Raw genomic sequence first — 23313 nt, forward strand, 5'->3', positions numbered from 1 at the left:
GCACCTATTTTATATTCTACTATTAAGAATTTTTATCATCTTGTTGGTTAATAAGAATAAGGTAAATTATGCAGAGGAACAATTTCAGGTCCATGAGTGATCAATCCAAACTTAACTCTTTCTATTTCCATAGATGCTGATAAATATTTGTATAATTTTAGTTCATTGCAAGTTTCCAGCACCTGCCATTATTTCATAACTAACTAGATTGAATTGCAGTGGAGTGAGTAGTAGAGGTGCCAAAAATGATAATTTGTCACAAACGAAATTTATGGCACAAAAGATCAGACCAACTAATGCTATCTGATAGTGCAAGCTATTCCAATCCCACTTCCCAACACTTCAATCATAGCCGTCTGTTTCAGCACAAATGCCCACTGCAAAGGCATTATTAAAAAAAAAATAAGTTGCTGACAAGTTTGAGGTCTAGGTTTTGTACATAATTCACCAATTTTATTATCATTGTAAATGAAATTGTCCATACATACAGGCAGACAATAAATAAAAAAATATATTTATTGACAGAATAAAAGTAACAAGCTGCACAAGGGAAAGTTAAACAACTGCAGTTTGCATTAGCAGATCTGCAGACAATTCATTTAACAAAAATCAAAACTGGCCAAAGCAAGCTGAGAAAATACTTTTCTGTCATTGGTACAATTTATAACATTGAATGTTTTTATCGAAGTCTATCCCAGCGCCAAATTGTGGCATCGTCACAAACAGCGATGAGAATACTGCTATCTCTGCTAAAGCTGGTTTGTCGTATAGCTGCAGTGCACTTTGGATAAGCCAGTGTTGTGCATCTAAAAAACAAAATCAGAAATGAAAACTTAACTGTGGTATCAAGTAAGGACAGCAGCTTACAATGGTGGAATTTGCAAATAATTTTGCACAATGGACAAATGTTTCTGTTTTTGCAAGTGTCAGTCAATCGTATAAAAGATGCTGGTAAATTTTGAAAATGAGCTTCAGTCACCCCAATCAGTTCATTGCAAAAACTAGGTTAATGAAGCACTCAAGCAGATCAGAGGAATACATTAGCCAGCATGATGAGGGCAAATTACAAATTTGTGCAAAATGGAATTAAAATTTGTTTGAATAAGCCTCCATTTTGCTGAATGACATTGTTGAAACTAGGCTCACAGAGAGCAACAGTTCAATAATTTCCAAGTTGATTTTATTTTGATATGTCAATTACAAAATAAGACAATGGGAAAAAAAATTCTAACTTAGCCTTATGAGGATCTTCCACTTCAAGGTCCCATACATAGAGTTTTCCAACTTGGTTACCTAATGCAAGCATCTTTAAAAATAAATCCAGATTTTAGGAATTGAATAGTTTGAGTTTAAAAGGTTTTAAAATGAACATAATCGAAGATAGTGAAACATTATTTCAAACCATAGAACATGATGGTACAGACAGGCCCTTCAGCTCATCTCGTCCATGCCAAACTATGCTGCCCAGTTCCATTAACTTGGACTGTTGCCTTCTATATCCTTCCCATTCATGTACCTATACAAATCTTTGGTAAATGTCAAAATTGAACCTGGATCCACCAGTTCCTCTGGCAGCTTGTTCCACTCCCACCATCCTCCAGTAAAGTTCTTCTCAGTCTCTCAAACATTTCACCTTTAACCCATGTCCACCAGTTCTTGGTTCACTCAATCTCAGTGGGAAAACACTTGCTTGTATCTCCCCTATCTGTATCCTTCAAAATTCTGTGCACATCCATCAAATTTCCCCTCATTCTCTGATGCTCAATGGAATAAAGTCCAAACCTATTCAACCTTTCTCTATAACTCAGCTCCTTCATTCCCAGCAAAACCTCTGTCAATTTTCTCTACATGCTTTTAATCTTGCAGGTAGTTGACCAAAAAACAATACTCCAAATCTTCCCACTCTTCTATTCACAATGTTGTCTACAATTCTCTATAAACATTGAAATCCTTAGAGTGGATCATAACCTTTGGGAGGGTTATTGGCAGCCAACTAACCATAAAACTAAAAATAATAAAACTTAAGAAAACACTACTAAATTAAATCAACCGACACCTTTGCATCTTTTATTCTTACCTTCTGCCAGAAATCCATCGAGAACCTCATGTACCAGATGTCACATTGACTGTAATCAAATCTTCCAAGTATTGTCACATTTGATTCATTTGGTTTTATTCTATCAATGTCATCTTCCATTTTGCTAGGTTTCCAGCACACAATGGCATTTTCACAAGACTAAATAAGATGACATTAATTAGCGTCCCTTATTCATATTGTTGAATAATAAAAAAATCTGTCCCATGTCAAAATAAAGCAAATCATCCATTAGAATCTTTGATACAATTCCATACTCATCACAAGATCCAAGATGCAGTTCACAAACACAAAAGATCCAAATCATTATTCAAACCTGTTAAAACCAAATATATTTTTATTCAAGGCAAATCTGCACTGGTTTTTCACACCTGACCTGATGCACCAAAAAACCTGCCTTCAGTGCAACCCTCACAATGTCTATTCATAATTCAGGAATTAACTATTAAAGGAGGAACAAAATATTTACCTTTGATAATATCAGATCTCCTAGCCACCGCACGCAGTCCACGTAATTCCTATGTATATCCCTTGTGGAGAAATCAGGGAAATGAATTTTCTGTGACACAAATGGCCTTTAAAGAGAAAAAAGAAAATCTTTTTCACTGTGATGAACATTTCTCATGTAAAGTAGCTGAAAGAAGGGATATTGGTAACCAACTGTGAAACTTGGAGAATTTGAACAAATAATCTGGATTTTGAAGAAATGGAGCAGGAGTAGGCCATTCAGCTTGTTCTGTCATTTAACAAGATCTTGCCTGATGCAATTTGAGAGTTCAAATGCCACCACAGGAATGAGTGAATTTATATTTTCTTCAACTCATTTTTGGCATTTGGTGTCACCAGCCAACAAACTGAAGGTATTTTGTATGGAGAGTTCCAGCTTTTAGACCGCGTGGTGAAGGACTGGCCATTTATTTCCAATTCACAATGATATCCAACTTAGGAAATCTGCTGCCCTTCTCCCTCTGTGATTGAGGAAGAAATTTTAGGAGATAGTTTCAGAGTAGCCTGGACAAGAAACTCCACAAGTGATGGAAATGGAAGGGATGATTGTTTAGGATGGAAGCCAAATAAGTGGGCTTCCTTGTCCTGGAAGGTGTTGAACTGCACCCATCTAGGAAAAAAAATGTTAATTACTTTTTAAGAGGATACTATTGTAGCCACAGTGTTTACATGGCTGGTTCAGTTGAATTTTTGGATAATGGAGATTTTCAGGATATTGGAGATTGCATGATGGTCATATAACTGAATGGCTGCACTCACTGTTGGAGATGGTCATCAACTTTTTATAGTCTGCCCCTATTTGCCTATGCCTGAGTATTTTCTAGATATTAATCCATGCATTTATGGGTTACTGAAGTTACGACATTTCAAATGGCATTCAAATTGTTCATGTTGTGTAATTAGCAGCAAACAACTCACTTAAGACTTTTTGAAGGAAAGATAATTAACAAGGTAGGGGAACACAACACTATTACAGTCCAAGCCATCTGGGTTTGAATCCGACATTGTATGGAATTTGTAGCTTCTCCCCATGACCTGCATGGGTTTATTCCAGGTGCTTCCCACCCTTGGCTTTAAATGGATGGCATAGATTTCAATGGCTTGAACGTGAGTGAGTGAGTGAAAAGGTAGCTGAAGATGAGCTAAGAACAATGTCCTCAGAAACTCCTGGACTAATGACTGGACCTGACATGGTCAACATAATCACAATTATCTTTCTTTGTGCAAGATACAATACCGATACTCATAAACTTCAAGTTTGCCAGGGTGCTAATTGCCACATTTTGTCAAATGTTGCATCCCCTGATCCAACCTATGTGATTTCCTATTAACCATGATTTGCCTTCTGAAATAGTCAAGCATGGTGCTTAATATCAAAACTGCCAGATAAATCAAATAGTAAAGCAGACCTCTCATCAAAATTTCACACTGCGCCATGACCATGTCAAGTTCTCCTGGCTAAATGTGCATCCATTAGGCTGATATTATTTTCAAATCAATCCTTTCACTCAACACCTCAGGCCTGGCCCCACAGGGAACAGAATCTTGTGCAATCCCCAATTTTGGGATCATTGCTTTCTACGTTGAAAATGTCAGAAGTGCAGAGGAAAGGAAAATATGCAGAATGCATTTTAGAAAGGGTATTGCAAGAGCTTCACAGCATGACATTTAAAATATATTCAATATTTCTATACATGTTACTGACAATAGCACAATTCATTACCCAATCCCAATTGCCATAAAAAGTAACAGTGGGAAGTATTCTCAAACTGCTGAAATCTTGCTGAGAAAATTGACATGTCATGGCAAAGAGTTTAAGAGATAAAAACGAAAGTCTGCAGATGCTGTGATTGGAGTAAAAACTCAAATGCTGGAGAAACAAAACAGCTCTCGCAGCATCATCATTACCTCCTATGGACTCTGCAAGATTTGCTGAGTTCTCCAGCATTTCTGTCTTTTTATTGCCTGGCACAATTAGACTGTGTGATTTAGTTCAAATCATTGTTTTTTTCCAGTACAAGGCTGGTTTAATTGAAATCAGAAAATGGTGAAATGGAGAAGTCCAATTATTGTTAATGAAAGAGACTTGCAAATCTAACAAGTCTCAATAGCAATTAGGAGTAGATTCATTGATCTTTGTGCCACAAGTCTTAATGAGGCCAACCAAAGTTTGTCATAACATGGATTGGTAACAACTTGGAACTTCAGGCTGCCACCTGGAGCAGGGACCACTGAATACAGTACTTTTACTACAAAATATGTACTTGTACAGTAGTTTTAATAAAGTTTTTTAGAAAATGAGTCATAGGATGGGCATAACTTGCATTGGTTGAAAGTTGAGGACGACCTGTATTGTAAATTTAAACCAGATAGTAGAAATGAAATGTTTTACAAACTTATTGGAATGAGTGGTTTATACACAATAGCGAAGAATTACAACTTGCAATGGACTTTACAATGTTTTACAAGAAAACAGCTAGTTCCATTATAAATAAATGTCACAGCAAGATCTAAAATCAATGTGATAACAGAACAAACGGTTAATGTTACCTGTTAGTTTTACTTGGATTATATTCATTTGATGCTTTAATAGCCTTTAACATTCGTTCTGAATTGATTCGCCACAATTTAAGGGAATGGTCCATACCACAAGACATTATTTTCTCTCCAAGGAGATCAAAATCCTGCAAATTAAAGTAAATATAACACAATGATCATGTTGACAAGGTCACAATTTTTTCTTGAATATGCTGCAGAGTTTTTTTTAAATGCAAAACCTTCTGTTGTAGGACCCATCAAGTTTCAAGGTAAATATCCAAATTCCATTTAGTATATCAAGGAATTAACAGGAATAGCCAAATTTTACATATCCACCACAAAACTTGCTGAAAGCACCCCAATATAAAAATGTGGATTCATTTTTCAATTTGGAACCTTGAACACAAGCTTACTAATATATCAGACTTCACCATCAGAAGTATAAAACATTATCTGAGGCATAAAATTCTAACCAAAATATCTCAAGCTACAATTCATGGTAATGTGAAGTTCTTCCATTGTTATGAAGAATATGGCAGCATCTTAGCTATCTCATTATCATTTGGAGGATCTTGTTGTACAGTTGCCATATTTGCCCCAATTTAAACCAGTGACTGTACGTCATAGGAATTTTTTTTGGTATATACAACACCTTAGAAATAATTTATCATTTCACATTACTGCTCCTTGCTAAGATGAATACATGTTTTCATCCATTTCAACTTTTGGTTCTCAGTACATTTTGGTGCAGCATTCCATTGAGATTTCTGCAATCACCACCACTTCAACCAATGACCAATATTTTGGATTAGGAAGTTTCTTCACAAATGGGAATTTTTGGACAAGGTCTCCCTGTGACCTTGCATGAATTTAAAAAAACATTTAAAAATATAATCTTCCCTGGAGGCTGCTACCTCTGACCTCCAATGCAGGTCTCCACTCTGGCCCCAGTGGCCTTTAGGACCAAGCCTCCATTGCAGTCTCCCACTTTGGCCCCAGCGACCTAAAGAATGGACTCTCCAATGCTAACTTTCATGCTGGTCTCAGCAGCCTACAGAACAAAGCCTACATTTCAAACTCTCTAACCCTCACATTCCCCTCCCCTACAATGTCCCCAGCCTTCCCCTCCCTTGGATTGTTCCTAAACTCCAAGTGCTGATCCACCCCACTCCTCCCTCCAGACATTCTCCACCCCATTGACTCACATTCTAACCCCTGTCTTGTCTTTACCATCCCCAACTTTCTCCTCTTGGACACTGAACTCTGTCCTTGGCTGAGGCATCACCTTCATCCCCCTTCTCCCACACCTCAATGGGATCCACGCACGTCATGATGCCGAACTCTTCTTCCATTGCCTCCAACTCTATGCACATTTCTAACAACCAAGATCCTCAACCCCCACCATAGACATTCTATTTTAAACCTTTTTTCCTCCACCTGGACACCTATTCCAGCCTTCTGCCTGCTCTGGTCCTTTATATTTTCAACTGCCACTGAGCCTTCAACTGTCTCGACTTCACCACTCCCCTCACTAATTCTCACCCCCTCAAAACACCTAGCCCTTCACTCTCTGTGCACTAATCCCAACCCTACTATGAAACCTGGAGACAAAAATTGCAATGTTGTGGCCTGATGTACTGCTCTCTGTCGGAAGCCAGACAACAATTATCAGACACCTCTTCTTACTTATCCAACAGGACTCCACCAAAACTCAAACCACTGTCTCGCACTCTCTAAACTCATCAATTCCAGTCATCCCTCTCAATGCCTTCAATCTAATTGTTTCCCAAACCCACAATGCCCAAAATGACATCCTACCCAAGATCTTCATACCGAATAGTCCCAGCAGACCCATTGTTTCTGCATTCCCCTACCCCACCGAACTGGAATCCACTTACCTATACTCAGTTTTGTCCTCCTGGTCCAGTCCCTCCCCACCGAAAGACGCAATACTTCACATTCTATCATTTCAACAATTTACAGTTCTCAGAACTCAACTGTCTCATCCAATCACTATACACCTCCATCCGCCATATCAAACGTCTCAAAACCCTGTTTCTTTCTCAAAGACCCAACCAGTCCCCCTCTACCACCACACTGACATCTGGCAGAACTTGCCATCACCCTCAATAACTTCTCCTTTGACTCATCCCATTTTTTTCCACATTAGTGGGGTAGCCAAGGGTACCTGCAAGGGCCCCGGTTATGCCTGGCCCTATCAGATTGAGCAGAAGAGACCTATTAATGGTCCAAAGGTCAAGGTGGCAGCCCCAGCAGGCATTGTGGAGCATTAAGAGCATGACACGACATAAGACATCCTGGTCATCCAATGCAACAAGAGAGGTCTCCAGCTGTAATGGTTGCCTGGGCCGCTGGATCAAGGTGTCTCCTGCCAAGAGAGCGGGATCACCCCTGTGCAATGGCTTTTCCCATTTAAAACTCCATCACATGCAGGTTTCTGTTGTGCAATTCATCTCAGGACTAGGACTGCAAAGTCACCATCATGTCCACAAATGAACTGTATAACAAAGCATCTTATTTGAACCAAAGGACAACCAATACAATATTGTTGGCTATGTGGAGCAATCCATGCTACAAACATATACAGGCAAGGCACCTCAACTCTTCCTTTGCTACATCAATGACTACTTTGGTGCTGCTTCATGTATCCATGATGAGTTTGTTGACTTCATCCACTTCGCTGCCAACTTCCACCCCAACCTCAAATTAATTTGGTCCATCTCTAGCTCTCCCCTTTCTCATTCTCACAGTCTCCATCTTGGGAGCCAGAATCTCAACAGACATCTACAAACCCATCATCTCCCATACCTACCAATGATTACAGCTCTTCACACTGTATTGCATGTAAGGATTCTATTCCATTCTCTCAATTCCTCCATCTCAGTTGCATCTGCTCAAAGGACACTGTCTTCCAAGCCAGATCAGAGAGGATCTTCTTCTTCAAATAATGTGGTTTCCCCTCCATCACAATCAAACTCTGTCCTCACCTGCATATCCTCCATTACCTGCACCCTCTGCCCCCTCGTGCAACAAGGGCAGGATTCCACTTGTCCTTACCTACCAGCATCTCCATCCAACATATCCTCCACCATTTCAGCAACTATGATCCCATAACCAAACACACCTTCCCTGTTCCTCCACTCTGCCTTCCACAGCAACCACTCCCTCATCCACTCCTCCCTTACCATCATTTTCCCCCTTGGCACCTACCTGTGACCACAGGAGGTGCTGCTTTTGCACCCACACCTCCATTCAGGGCCACAAACATTCCTTCCAATTGAAACAACACTTGTGAATCTGCATGGATCATCTACTGTATCCGTTGTGGTTTCCTCTACATTAGAGAAACTGGACATAGACTGAGAGATCACTTTCCCAATGTGTCCTTTCTTGTAGTTCTTTCTCTCCCCTTTTCCCTGTCTCCTTTACCCCAGCTCTGCATTCAGAGCCAACCTACCCCCCCTCCACCTATCAATTTTCACTTTTCTCCTGGCATCCTTGCCATATCTAATTATTACATTTTGGATGTTGGTCTGTACTCCTTCCCCTCCCATTTCTTTTAGTTCAAATGCCTGTCTCTTTTTTCTCATACCTTAAAGGAGGACTCAAGTTCAAAACGCCAATAATACACCTTTAGATCCTTTGGACACCAAGACCGAGCTCCTCCAGCATTTGTTTTTACGAAAAATCAAAGCATCTGCAGACTATTATTTATACAGTAGGCTACATCTTGGTGATTGTTTCATTTGGCCAATAAATAATTAGTATTTTGAGCATAGACCTTCTTTAAATGTATCTCCTTTACCCCAGCCCAACCTCGACCAAAAAACAACGTTGTACAAAATCTTAGCATCTTTTTAATGATGCAATTACACTTCATTACCCCAACATGTTAAAGTTGTATAAGACATTGGGGAGGTCAAATTTGGTGTATTGTGTGTAGTTTTTGTCATCTAACTACAAGAAAGATTTCAATAAGATTGAAATAGTGCAATGATAATTTACTAGAATGTTGCCCACACTTCAGGAACTGAGTTACTGAATGGGAGAGACAGTAAATGTAGATAGGCTTTTTCCACTGATGGTAGGGGAGTTACAAACCAGAGGATATGGGTTAAGAGTGAAAGGGCAAAAGTTTAGGGGGAACTTCTTCACACAGAGTGTTGGGGTTGTGGAATAAGCTTCCAGCTGAAGAGGTAAATGCAGGCTCAATTTTAACATTTAAGGTGCATGGATGGGAGAAGTATGGAGGGCTATGGACTGGGTGCAGGTCAGTGGGACAAGGCAAAAAAAATGGTTCAGCACAGACGAGAAGGGCAAAAGAGGCCAGTTTCTGTGCTGTAATGTTCTATGGTTCTATGCATTTTCCCTGGTTTCCATCTTCACTTGCTGCCCATTCATACCACATTTGACTGCCAGACTAAAATGGAATCAATAATGTGGCAAGGGAAAAGTCAAAACTTTTTTTAATATATAAAATAGCACTTGGAAATTTCCCATGACAGTGCCCTCAAGATTATTGAATTGCAAACTCAGGCCATCTCTATCCAATATTTGTGAATTGATTTATCCATCAGGGTCTGAACTATTCCCAAATTGTCTTTTTTTTTAAAATTACACATACATACAGGCAAATTATTAATAGATTTAAGTTACCAACAGAGGGCAAATATTACAACAGCAGAGAACATTAATCACTTACTGCACTCAGAACTTCATCCCTGTGTCCTTCCACACCTCCAAATATCGCAACTAAAGTGTCAGTTTGGATGTTCCAAAACCTGAGAGCATGATCTAATATTAAACACAGATTCCATTTAGCCTCAGGTGGAATACTTCAAGGAAATTGTGGTTTTTACCATTACAAACCAAAAGTTACAGTTCCACATCTTTACAACACTTGTGCAAAACATATCTCAAATGACAATAATCTAATGTTCACCATTCTATCTTTATACATAACACAATTTCTTAAAAAGACAAATTACTTTGAATTTAAAACTTTGCTGAATCTTTAAATTAAAGATACTCCAAAAGGGATGCTCAAATATTACACTGAATTTAATACAAATGCCTTGAATCTTTACACACATAACATTGTACATTTAATATAAATTTACACCTTAAGATGAAAGTACACAAGATTGGAAGCTATGGAAACTAGAACTATAGAACATTACAGCACAGAAACAGGCCCTTGTCCCACTGACTGTACCCAGTCCCTATGCCTCCTATCCATGAATCTGTCCAAATTTTTCTTAAATGTTAAAACTGAGCCCACATTCACCACTTCAGCTAGCAGCTCATTCGACAGTCTCACCACTGTGTGAAAAAATTCCCCCTAAACTTTTCCCTTTTCACCCATTCTCTCTGGTTTGTATCTCACCTACCTTCAGTGGGAAAAGCCTATTTACATTTACTGTCTATCCCACTCAGTTCCTGAAGTCTGGGCAACATCCTAGTAAATCATCACTGCACTATTTTAATCTTTCCTGCAGTTAGGTGACTAAAACTGCACAGTACTCCAAATTTGGCCTCATCAACATATTATACAACTTTACCATAATATCCCAACTCTTGTACTCAATATTTGATTTATGAAGGCCAAGATGCCAAAAGCTCTCTTTACAACCCTATCCATCTGTGATGCCACTTTTAGAGAATTATGTAGGTGTACTCCCAGATCCCTCTGCTCTACTACATTTCTCAATGCCCTACCATTCAGTGTGTATGGCCTACCTTGGTTTGTCCTTCCAAAATGCAGCACCCAACACTTGTCTGCATTAAATTCCATCTGCCATTTTTTAGCCCAATATCTCCAGCTGGTTTAGATTCCACTGCAAGCTTTGAAAAACTTCCTCACTGTCCACAATGCCTCCAATCCCACATCTGCAAACTTACTGATCCAATTTACTACATTATCATCCAGATCAATGGTTGACAAACAACCATCGTCCCAGCACCGATCAGTCTGAGAAGCAATTATCCACTACCACTCTCTGGCTTCTCCTCTATAGCCAATGTTGAATCCAGTGTGCAACCCTACTGTTGTAAAAGCACTATTTTCAATTTTATTCTTTTCTAATTAATTTTCCCTTTCCCTACCACAATTAAATATCTTGGTTCTTTTGCAAGAATCATCAGTTAATTTACAGAAGGTAGATATTTGCATACATTATCCACTTCCTACTACGAAGTTCACAAACATTTAGATCAGCTATATTGCTGAATCTATAGCTCATCATCAAAAGACATTTCAGATTATTTCATCCCACCACTGCACAGGCTCCAAGATCATTTAAAGCCAAACTTGTGAATTGTCAGCATACCTTTGCTCACAGAAAGAAGAAGATTTGGCTCTCTGGGATGGAATTTCAGTTCATTAATTGCATTACCATGCCCGACATAGTGCTAAAACAAAAAAAGGGAAGTTCTGTCAATTTCATTCACAATTAATAACACATAATTAAAATAATTAGGTTAGTCTACTTTTTAAAAAGTAGCAAGTTACCAAACTCAAAATATGCCTCGACTATAAAAGCACAAATATAATTCGTACACTTTAGCTCTCTGAAGGCATTTCTACAAATAAAATTAACTCCCCAAATTATCAGTCATTTCTATAGCTATAGTCAAAACTGAGTTATGCAGTCATCCGATTATTCACTTCTTCCAGTATGGGAAATGTCTGATGAATCTGAAACTGGAAACCCTCTAAAGATCACGGAGTTAAACAGGAAAGTCTGAGGACACTGTGATTTTAGTGCAATACTGGAGAAACTCAGCAGATTATGCAGCAAATATGGAAAGCAATGTTAACCAAAGTTTCAGGCCTGAACCATTCATCAAAGTATGAGCAAAAAGCAGCCAGGCTCCTGAATAAAAAGATAGGAGGAGCAGAGGGAAAAAGCACCATGTAGTGCCAATCCATATCTCCCATGACCTCTTACCTGTTGATCACGTTCCTTCCCTTGCCCCTTCCTCCTTCCTCCTTCCTCATCTTTCCTTTACATTCAGGTAACTGCCTGCTTTTTGTTCATACTTTGAAGGGCTTAGACATGAAACATTGGTTACCCAACAATTTAGTGATTTAGCCTAATCCAACTTCTTGAAGTTCTATTAAAGAATTATCATTTAATGTTGAAGTTAACTTGCAAATTATGAAAGGATAAATTAACACGCGATCAAGGAAATGGTCTTTAACCTGTAGAAAACATTCAATACAAACTGCAATTGTTTTCATCTATCAGCATAAAGAGCACCATCCTTCATTAATTTATCAATTTTTAAAAAATTATCCAGAGGATTTCATAGAAAGCACAATAATAAGTGGAACAAGACAAGGGATGCTGGAAAAAAAAAAACTGCAGAAGCTGGAATCTTGAGTGAACAAGTTGCTGGAGGGATTCAACAGTTCAGGCAACATCCATGGAGAGAAATTGCAAGTTAACATTTCAGGTCGGGACCCTTCAAGATTGATAACTGATACTTTTTAAACTTAGACAAAGTTGGAGTGTTACTGCCAAATGTTTGAAACTCATTTTTGCATCATTTTACGGGTCAACATTTGATGACCAAGTTTACCATTGCAATATCAATAAAGCTCAAATTTAAAATGCTTGTGGGAAAAGACATCCTTTCTATTTTCTTAAACAGGATATCAAAGCTCTTAACAATCTACTTGGTTTAGAGTCTGTTACATTTGAAGCCAATAACATTTAATAAAAAAATTTAAGGTTTAAAAAAGAGTACAAAGTTATAAAATTATTAAAGTTGACATAAGTAGAACCATCCAAATACATTTTGTATCAAGAGATACAATCAGCAAAATCTTAACTGACAAAAATTATACAAACAAAACAGATTGTGCTTTACCTTAATACACTGCATGGTGATAGGATTAATAATTCGGATAATTCCCCTTGATCCTGCGACAGCCAGGAGGGGATGACTTGTATTACTGTCATATGTCCATGCACATGTGTAGAAATTTTCATCTGTCTGATCAGCTCCAAAGTTGAAGAGGTCAATACTGAAGGCTTCATTCATAATTTCTATTTTCTCGTATAATTTTTTTAAAAATTCCAACTCTTCCTCCAATCTAAGCGAGGAAATCATTTTACCTTGGAGATTTATCATGACATTTTCAACTAGACAACTTGATTTTAAAATATCATGTGGTTTTCATGCAAATGTGTTAGCAATCAACACATTGTTCAAGTTTGCTGCCCTTTTAAAATTAATTTTAGCACTTGTCTGAGTGCTATTGGTACCATGAAACCCAGTACTACCTGTCACACAGTTGTGACTAAACTGGCTCCCCCACCAGGCTTTCGTGGTGCGGAGGGTGGCTAGACACCCCTGCAGAATGAAAAACAAGACAAAGGGCAGACAAATCCTCTAAGAGGTAAACAGCCGTCTAGCAAACTGCCATGAAGTGCAGAAAGTGCATCTCTTGCATCGGAGTGGTCTGGCCATTCACTGCAACAGAACTTCCCCCATGCCGTTGGATCCAGGAGGGGATGTTGAGAGGGTGGGTCTGGACCTGTGCAACCCTCTACTCACTTAAAATTCATTCACGCACACACTGCTCCTTTCTGAGGAGTGGAGAATAAACCCCAAAAACTGACTGAAAGGAACCATCATCATCCTACAGGATGGATAGCAAGAGGTTTAGTTTTTTTTTTTAAACCAAATGAAGTTAACTGGTCATGAAGTAAAATCTTGGTTCTTCAAATTATTTAAAAGTTTATCCTATGATGGGTTTCTACCTTATAAGTGCAAGAATATTTAACTTGTTCAATAAAACAAACTGACCTTGGACTTGATTCTTTTCTCCAAAATTGATTATCCAGTTATACCTCAACAAAAAGTCTCCAAAATTCTAAATATTAAATTGCACATTAGCGCAAACTATACAAAGTTAATCTCCCCAAAGTAACTATTTCACACCAATCATCATACAACTGTACTCCAAGGATACATCAGCATCCACATACGACTGCAATAATCGTATTTCCCCTTGAGAGTGACATTCATAAAGTGTAACCTAGTTCAAAAAAAAAGATAATTAGTGCATGAAGATCAAACAATGCTGGACTGGACAAGTAGCATGTAATTGCTGCCTGCATTCACACACTTCAATTATCTAGGTCAGATGTGAAAAGTTGATTTAATTGGACCTCTGTGCACCAACAATGGTGACCAGTGGAAGTTCATCCCCAAAACATTTAACAGCTAATCAGAACCAGCAAAACTAACGCTCTGATGATTTTAAAATACTTTAAAATAGAATTTTATAAAACTATTAAAAGTGAACTAAAGAACATTTTTTCAAAAACTGAACAGAATAATGTTACATTAATTGCTTATCTATTTTAATGATTTGTATGGCAATGTTGTTAACACAATTAGCAAATTTGAAGATGAAATCAAAATTGGTGGTGGATGGTGAGGAAGAACATCTAACTTTATAAAAAGAATCTATACTGTTGGGAAGATTAACCAAGGAATGACAAATAGAATTCAACTGCCAATCACGAAGTGCTACACTCTAGTCTAAGCAAGACAGGACTTGCACAGTAAATGGAAGGGCCTCAACAATGTTGCAGAACTGAGACAACCAGGTGTGGGGCATAATTCCATGAATGTAGCGACTCAAGTAGACAAGGTGGTGAAGTCTACATTTAACTTGCTTGCCTTGGTATTGGGTATAAAGGTTGATGCAACTGAACAAGGGAAAGACAAGACCACATTTGGAATACTCTGTTGTTCTGGTTGCCCAGCTATAGGAAGAATATCACGAAGTTGGAAGGGTGCATAGGAGATTCACTAGGATGTTGCTGGGACTGGAGAGCAAAACTAATGGACAGCGCCACAGCACAATTTTTGGCATAACCAGAATGACTGGCTCAACCACTGCACTGAGAAGATTTCAGCAAAACAAATTGGAGAACTTTAAATAAAGGGGTTGCAAGTCATTGAATCCCAAAGCATGTAAACAAGCTAGTCAGACCACCTTGCTTAGATCCAAACGCTCTTAACTTTAGCAGAAAGTTTATAAACAAATATGTGGAATTACAATTTGTAAAACTAACCCGGTTACTTCCAACAGTGGCAAAAACCAAAGGATCTCCCTCCTTACTGTGCCAGTTAAACTGTACTCCAAAAAGTGGTTGACCATGATCCTCCTGCAAAACAATAAAAATAAATGATTTTCTTCCACAAAACATTTAGTTTGGAGCAATGTCAAGCTATCAACAGCATCAATGCTCAAGAGACCAGATTGTTAACATTCTTAACAACACCAAGGAATAACTTAAAATTTTCTTCCTCGTCATATGCCATTTCCATTTTGTTTTCCTTTGTAACTAATCTCATATCATTAAAAAAATCACAACATATGGCTTTCATTAAAAGGATGCAATCTCCAGCATATTTTTATGAAATAAATTTTGAAATTGTATTAAAAATTATGCATATTAATTATATCCAATACCTGGCTTTTGGCAAATTGTTTGCCAAGGTTGCAAAACTCAGCCCTGATATACAAATAATTTTGGCTAATATTATCACATCAGCTTTCTTCATTTGAATTTCTTGGCTAATCAATAACCTGAGAGACACCTCAATAATAGCTCTGCCAATGGGATACAAAAAACTTACGAAAATGGAAGCAGCAGTTCACCTTGTGGGGGGGGAGGAAATCACTTGTCTAAAAGTTAGGATTAAGATAAGGGACATCTTATTTGTTGCTCTGCAAATGAAGCAGTTGCATACGTTAAATTCAAAAATAAAATAAAAAGGTCCCTCATTTATTGGCATACTTTGGACATAGCAAGGACATAAATTTAGGACTTGGGACGCAAGTTTCCTTAGCCCCTGTAGAAATCAGCATTCAAAAGAGTGTGCCAAACCACCGAGGGATGCAAGAATTACAATTTGTTTTTAACCACAATGAAGAACCCGCTCATTCAACATTAATTTATTTGCTGCACTTATCAAGCCTTCCCTTAAATCAGTAAGGCATGACTTTTTTTAATGCATGGGAGGCCAGATTATCACCTCTGACCACTTTCAGACTACTTGGTGCGCAATAAAGTCCTCAATTTCCTGAAAGGCCCTCATTGCACTCCACACTGGTAATCACAAAGTCTGAAGGCACCAACTTTGTGTGGTTCTGCTCGATAATATAGGGATCCTTCATTTTAATAAAATGGAAAACTGCCCAAGAAGGGCAAGTAATCAATTTTATTTTTAGCTACTAATTTGTTTATATTTTCTAAGTAGAAACATTTTCTCCACATATATTGCAGAAAGATCTTTCAATCTGAACACACCTGAAAATGTCTTAAGTAGTAAATAAGAAGTGTGAAAAATCAAGAAACATTCTGGCTATTTAGTCATGGCTTTGGTCTCAAATGATATATTTTATTTCTATACTTCCCCCAAAATATTTTATAAAGTACACAGAGACCATTCTTTGTGTTAGTAACCAAAGCACTGGTCTACAGTGGAATATAGCACATTCAACCTGAAGGCAACTACTTTAACTAAAAAATAAAATTGTCAAAAGACAATTAAGCCTTTGGTACTATACAACTCCAGTTACAATATACACAATATAATTCATATATTCATTCTCACAAACCTTAAGACTGTTGACACATTTAAAGGAATATTTGCATTTCTTGGATTTCCATTTTCCTTTACCCCAACTCTTCCGTCCAGGTACATTTGGTGTGTTTGTAGGTGTGTCAGGTCTCTCTGTGTTTGTACCACTCTCTATACTTGCAGCATCATCCTACAAAATGAATAGAATAAACTCAAGTGTCAGCTTACAGTTTCTGTATAACTTTGCTATTTCTACATTACATGAAAGCCCCATTTAATCACTCTGGCCAACCAGAGTCATAAGATCATACAATTTAGGATCAAGTCTGATCCACCATTCAAGTCTGGCTGATATATTTTTCCGTCCAACTCCATTTTTCTCCTCATAAATTAGTGCCAGTGTACATTTAATATTACTGCAAAGCAGAGGAAGTCAGTGGTTAATGTCTCACTAAAAGAAAATATCTTTAACAGATCAGAGCTCCCTCAGCGCTGTTGGCGGGGCCTAGTGTGTGAGCACTGAAGTGGCTGAACAACCATGTTCAGCGTCCAAGGATAAAGCCTTCTCCAGATTTGGCTACCGTCAGAAAAAAGTCTTCAGTCAATGCAATTCATTCCATACAATAAAGAAATGTCTGAGAGCACTGGATAAGCCAGAGGCAAGAACTAGACAACTAGGAAAAAAAAATACAAAAGGCATTAAAAAAACATGTAAAATAAATGCACCAATAACATTTTAAATTTTTTTTTGAAGCTCTTTTGAGCAATTGTCAGCACCAATGCAGTGAACCAAAGGCACTGTTGTACATGTTCCACAAGATTCCCTAGAATAGTTAGACAATATCTTGCGAGACCCACTGATATTCTTTCATGTTGCATCAGCTACTTTGGAGTTTTCATTTGAAAGTTTAAATTAAAAAAGCCAGAAATATTAGCTTTTCAACAAAGGGGAAACAAATAAAGCCCAGAGTAACATTTGATAATTTATAAGATGTAAAAACTCCATTAAGTGCAAAAAACAAAACCCAACAACCAACAATGGAATTATAATGGATACTCCATCTGATCATACAAGCTGAGCTTCACAAATTTTGAAATGCAGTCAGGTGGTCTATGCTTTATGACTGTGGCAAAGAAATTTGAGCACACCTCGACTAGTCAGTTTAAAAATACTTTTGCCTCTCCATTGAAGGATTCACTGCAAGAATGCAAATCCCAGGACAGCCCAAAATACATCTGCAAAAGTAATTAATACTTAAAAGCACTAATGTAATATTTAAATGTCTACAATGTGCAAGTACAGACACCTAAACATTAAACTTCTGATTCATACATACAAAGGAAGTATAAAAACAACTCACATTCTATCAGTATTAATAATGTTAAAAAAATATAAAAATTAATGTGTCATTGTTGCTCAATGTCTGCCATGGGAAGTGAAAACAATGCTGGAGAAACTCAGCAGGTCAAACAGTGTACCTTATGCAAAGATAGATAACGAATGTTTTGGGTTTGAGCCCTTCCTCAAGGTATGGAGAAAAAAGTGGAAAGGATTATTATTTTAACCATACCTCGATGAGGGGCTCAAGCCCAAAACATTGGTTTGTATCTTTATCTTTAAAACAGCATCATCAGTATAAAGCATACTGTTTGACCTGCTGAGTTCCTCCAGCATTGCACTTGTATTTCAACCATGTTGTCTGCAGACATCCATGTTTTACTTCTGCTATAGAAAGTCCAGAACTCCTGTCAGAATGACAAGAATGTGGTATTAAGTTTATACTTTCAGCTTACTTGAACCCAACAAACAGTTAAAAATCTAATTAATTAAAGAAAAAAAATATAACAATTCTAGAACAAATTCTTAAGGAAGAAAGGGGATTAAATACAGTATGTATTCAACTGAGTTCAAGACAATGCAGAAAAAGGAAATATTTAAGTCAAAAAGGGAAAAAGATTTAAATATACAAATTCACGATGAGGCCTGGTCAAGATTGTGCTAGGAGAGTGTAACTAATACAATTAATGTTAGATCTCAAATGGTACAATATAATTTTTTTTGCATCAATTATACTTTCTTCTTTCTTTGGTTTGGCTTCACGGACGAAGATTTATGGAGGGGTAATGTCCACGTCAGCTGCAGGCTCGTTTGTGGCTGACAAGTCCGATGCGCGACAGGCAGACACGGTTGCAGCGGTTGCAAGGGAAAATTGGTTGGTTGGGGTTGCGTGTTGGGTTTTTCCTCTTCTTTGTCTTTTGTCAGTGAGGTGGACTCTGCGGTCTTCTTCAAAGGAGGTTGCTGCCCGCCTAACTGTGAGGCGCCAAGATGCACGATTTGAGGCGATATCAGCCCACTGGCGGTGGTCAATGTGGCAGGCACCAAGAGATTTCTTTAGGTAGTCCTTGTACCTCTTCTATGGTGCACCTCTGTCACAGTGGCCAGTGGAGAGCTCGCCATATAACACGATCTTGGGAAGGTGATGGTTCTCCATTCTGGAGACGTGACCTACCCAGCGCAGTTTGATCTTCAGCAGCGTGGATTCTATGCCGTTGGCCTCTGCCATCTCGAGTACTTTGATGTTAGGGATGAAGTCGCTCCAATGAATGTTGAGGATGGAGCAGAGACAACGCTGGTGGAATTATACTACACTCCATATAAATTACATGGACTCAATTCAAATTGTTCTGACAAATGTTTCAGATGTAACAAAGAAACAGGAACCATATTACAAGCAGTTTGGGTTTGTGAACAAGTGAGAAAATTTTGGAAAGATTTGAATATAGTATTGGGACAAATTATGAAGATACAGCTACGAAAAGATCCCAGAATATTTTTGCTTGGTGACATTGAGACCAAATTGAAGTTAAGACAAATCTAAAAAAAATTTGTGTCGCAAAAGCACGGAAATGATGGCAACAACATGGAAGTCAGATCATTTTATAGGGTTGGATAGGTGACATACAGAAATTCAAAATTGTATACCATTGGAAAAGATTATTTATAATTTAAGGAATGAACCTGAGAATTTTTATATGATTTGGAAACCATATATGGATTTCATTAGTAGGAGTCCATCCACATCATCCATAACACCCACTCCTCCCAATTAGTAGGTCTTCTTCTTTGGCTTGGCTTCGCGGACGAAGATTTATGGAGGGGGTAAAAAAATTCCACGTCAGCTGCAGGCTCGTTTGTGGCTGACCAGTCCGATGCGGGACAGGCAGACACGATTGCAGCGGTTGCAAGGGAAAATTGGTTGGTTGGGGTTGGGTGTTGGGTTTTTCCTCCTTTGCCTTTTGTCAGTGAGGTGGGCTCTGCGGTCTTCTTCAAAGGAGGCTGCTGCCCGCCAAACTGTGAGGCGCCAAGATGCACGGTTTGAGGCATTATCAGCCCACTGGCAGTGGTCAATGTGGCAGGCACCAAGAGATTTCTTTAGGCAGTCCTTGTACCTTTTCTTTGGTGCACCTCTGTCACGGTGGCCAGTGGAGAGCTCGCCATATAATACGATCTTGGGAAGGCGATGGTCCTCCATTCTGGAGACGTGACCCATTAGTAGGTACAGGATAGAATAATAGGTTAGGAAGATATGAATAATGAATACATTCAGGTATTTTCTCTTTTCCTTTGGGCGTGGGGATAAAAAGAAAAAAATTATATTATTTTTATATGATGAATTGATGCAAATTAAAAATAAAATTTTCAAAAAGTACTTGAGTAGACTCTCAGGTCCTTCCACATCATAGGTAGCTGACCACAAGAACCCAACATTACCAGAGGCAATTCAGCGGACCATTTTCCAATTCACTGCATCTTCATCAGTCCTTTTGATGATGGGCTCAGTCTAACAAAAATGGGATTCTATCGAGCAATTTTTTTTTAAATCACCGATTTCTTAGTAGTGCGGAAAACCTTGGACAAGAGGTGCAATTAAGAGTGAAGCGATGGTACTGTTATTTTCTACGATTCCGAGTCCATGTTTCGGCATAACCGCTGGGTGCAGGAACAAATGCAAACGATCAAATCCCTTCAATTCAAAACCCCTCCGTCTGACAAACGAGGCGCCACGTGGGACAGCAAAAGTTAAGAGTTCAATTCACTGGGAAGAATGATCGCCTGTTGTCACAGTCGATGGAGGCAGAGCAATTGTTGAAAAGATACCATCTCAGATTAGCACCAGCTATTAAAATGCAAAAAAGTGAAATGAAACCCAGATCATGAATAAGGCCTTGTTTAAAAAAAAATGCATTTATTCTCATGACTGGGGCGATCCCCCTTACCCTTTATACCCTTTAAACTCATGGGGCCTTGGGTTTCAAATCTCGACGACTATCCTCGGTCTGATCTCACATGATAAGCGGGGGGGGGGGGGGGGGGGTTAGTGGAGAGTCCACCGGCGGAAGGCAAGTCCTCTCGCCCAGGGCTCAGTTTGAGGGACCGCCTCACTTGCGCTCAGGGTTCGACAATTGCACTTACATTCTCGTCTGCCGACAGGTCAGGATTGCTGTTCTCATCGCTCAGTTTCGGCCTCTTGGCCGGCATGTCGGGCCGCGCCGCGCCCTCCGCCATCCTGCGCACAAAGAACGCCCGTCAGGCCGCCGTCGGGTGTCGCCAAGGTGAAGCCGCTGTCGTAAAGTGCGGCGGCGATCACCAAGGGCAGGGCCTGCGGCCACTGGGGCTGCCCGTGGGTCCGGTGGACGTCTGCCTCTCCTCAATGGAGTGGCTGAAAGGTAAACGGAGAGGGGCTGTCCAGTTGTATTGCTGCGAAGGCAGGCCTGGGTTGGCCAAGCCAGTGATCGTGGTGCATCTCTGCTTGCCCTTGGGGTGGTGGTCGTGAGCCACCTTCAACTGCTGCATCCAACTGCTGTTGGCACTTACGCCTTGGACCTAGGAGCGAGGAACAGCAGCAAGTCAATTGGACCCTTCAACTCTACACATCCATTTAATACGATTATCTAGGAGTTTTCGTAACCTGAGAATCACAGTAACATTTTATTTACGATCAATTGATCTCCGACGATTAAAGGCGTTCTAAAAACTCAATGCCCAAAGGATAATATTTTAAGCTGTTTTTAAAAATAGTAATCCCTAATTTTAATTTACCGCAATCGCGCAAACTTTGCATCCACCCGAACAAAACCTTTCACTCGCACCCTCTCATCCGTTTCTTATTGTGGACACGTATTCCAGTAAACTGTCACCCAGTGACCAGGGAACGTTTTAAAACGAAGACACACATCAGCCCTGAGCCCTTCTTCAGGAGTGCCGAAAATCACGCGGGCGCCTGAATAAAAAGGTGGGAGGAGCACAGGCTAATCGGTGGAATTTTGTGAGCAGGGCAGAGAAATGAAAGGGTGAGAGAGGAGGGTAAAGAAAGTTCAAGTTTGGTAGGAGACTGCTGAGACGGAAGGTATTGTTTCTCCAATTTGTGGGTGGATTCAGCTTAGCCATAGACAGACATGTCATTATGGCAATGGTGTGTGGAATTGAAGTGGTGGGTCCTTGTTGTTGCAGCAGACAGAGCCAAGATGTTCAATAAACTTATCTCCCAATCTGTCTCTCGTCTCCCCAATATACAGAAGGCTACATACTTGTTTAACACCGCTTCTCTAACATGCCTTAATATCGATCCATACTATAACATCACGTGTCAGTGAGAAAGTTTAAATGATCATGCTCTTTTAGATTGCTGTTGATATTGTTTTCTGCATTTAAGGCAATTGATGCAAATTGTTGGTCATTTTGGCATCTCTGTGATGCTTTGAGAAGTAGAGAGATAAATAATTTTTATTGTAAATAGATTGTTTTGTTACCTTGTTTCAAGAAAATAAAGTTAAATACTGTTGTTAATGATATTAAAATTCAACAGAAATGCTGTTGTAAAAATCAGATTAGATTGGCAATCGGTGGAAGCTGAACATCTTGAATCTTGAATCAATCAGCAAGCAGCTGCTGCTCATATGGTAGATTAAGGCAGTGTAAAATTTGGTTGGAATTCAATCAACCTTATTTTATGCATAAACATAATTATATTGTTTTGATGGGCATTTAAGCAAGAAGAGCAAGATATTTTAATAAAACTGATCCTACATTAAGCTACATTAGCAGTCCTCTGAAGACCAAAGGTTGCCTCAATGAAGGCACTGCATTTCCATAAGATTCTTAGCTCTCCTCTTACCCCAGTTATGCCAGGCCTCAGGTCTGACTTAAATAGTTAAATATGACATCATATTCCGGCAAAATTTCTGGTTCCTTTCAATGGAACTGTATTTCAGAAACGAAGTTGAATGGAAAATTGCCTCCATAAAGGACTGGAGTTAAAAACATGTCCATAGATGCTGGGGTTGAGGGCAACACATAAACATACTGGAGAAACTTAGCAGGTCACGCAACATCCATAGGAAGTAAAAGGTAACCACATTTTGGTCCCTTCATCAAAAATAGGGAGGCGCCTGAATAAAAAAAGGTGGTGGGAGGGGGAGGCAGAGAGGAGGGAGGAAGGAACAGCAGGAAGAAGAGTACAGGCTAATTGGCAAGAGGT

At 39.0% G+C, this 23313-nt stretch overlaps 2 protein-coding genes across 6 annotated transcripts in view; one reads left to right on the forward strand and one right to left on the reverse strand.

Moving 5' to 3' along the window:
* Positions 1–498: 498 nt before the first annotated feature.
* On the reverse strand, positions 499–22029 carry eed (embryonic ectoderm development). Of its 3 annotated transcripts, none has more exons than XM_069890937.1 (13): positions 21876–22029; positions 21249–21659; positions 16812–16964; positions 15259–15351; positions 14145–14210; positions 13037–13162; positions 11491–11572; positions 9864–9955; positions 5153–5286; positions 2565–2670; positions 2078–2236; positions 1233–1306; positions 499–806 (listed from the first exon to the last, which is right to left on the reverse strand). In XM_069890937.1, the coding sequence occupies exons 2-13, from the start codon at positions 21339–21341 to the stop codon at positions 680–682; spliced, it is 1305 nt and encodes a 434-aa protein (XP_069747038.1). In that variant the 5' UTR covers positions 21342–21659; positions 21876–22029; the 3' UTR covers positions 499–679. The 3 variants fall into 3 exon arrangements, with proteins under 3 accessions (XP_069747038.1, XP_069747039.1, XP_069747040.1); XM_069890938.1 differs by having other exon boundaries at positions 21926–22027; XM_069890939.1 differs by lacking the exon at positions 1233–1306.
* Positions 21185–23313, forward strand: part of picalma (phosphatidylinositol binding clathrin assembly protein a) — a 175234-nt gene continuing 173105 nt past the window's right edge. For all 3 annotated transcript variants that reach the window (XM_069890923.1, XM_069890925.1, XM_069890927.1), the window contains exon 1: positions 21185–21502. The gene's annotated coding sequence lies outside the window, so the exon portion shown is untranslated. The remainder of the gene's footprint in view (positions 21503–23313) is intronic.

This window comes from Narcine bancroftii, chromosome 7, assembly GCF_036971445.1.
Source record: "Narcine bancroftii isolate sNarBan1 chromosome 7, sNarBan1.hap1, whole genome shotgun sequence".
Lineage (NCBI taxonomy): Eukaryota > Metazoa > Chordata > Chondrichthyes > Torpediniformes > Narcinidae > Narcine > Narcine bancroftii.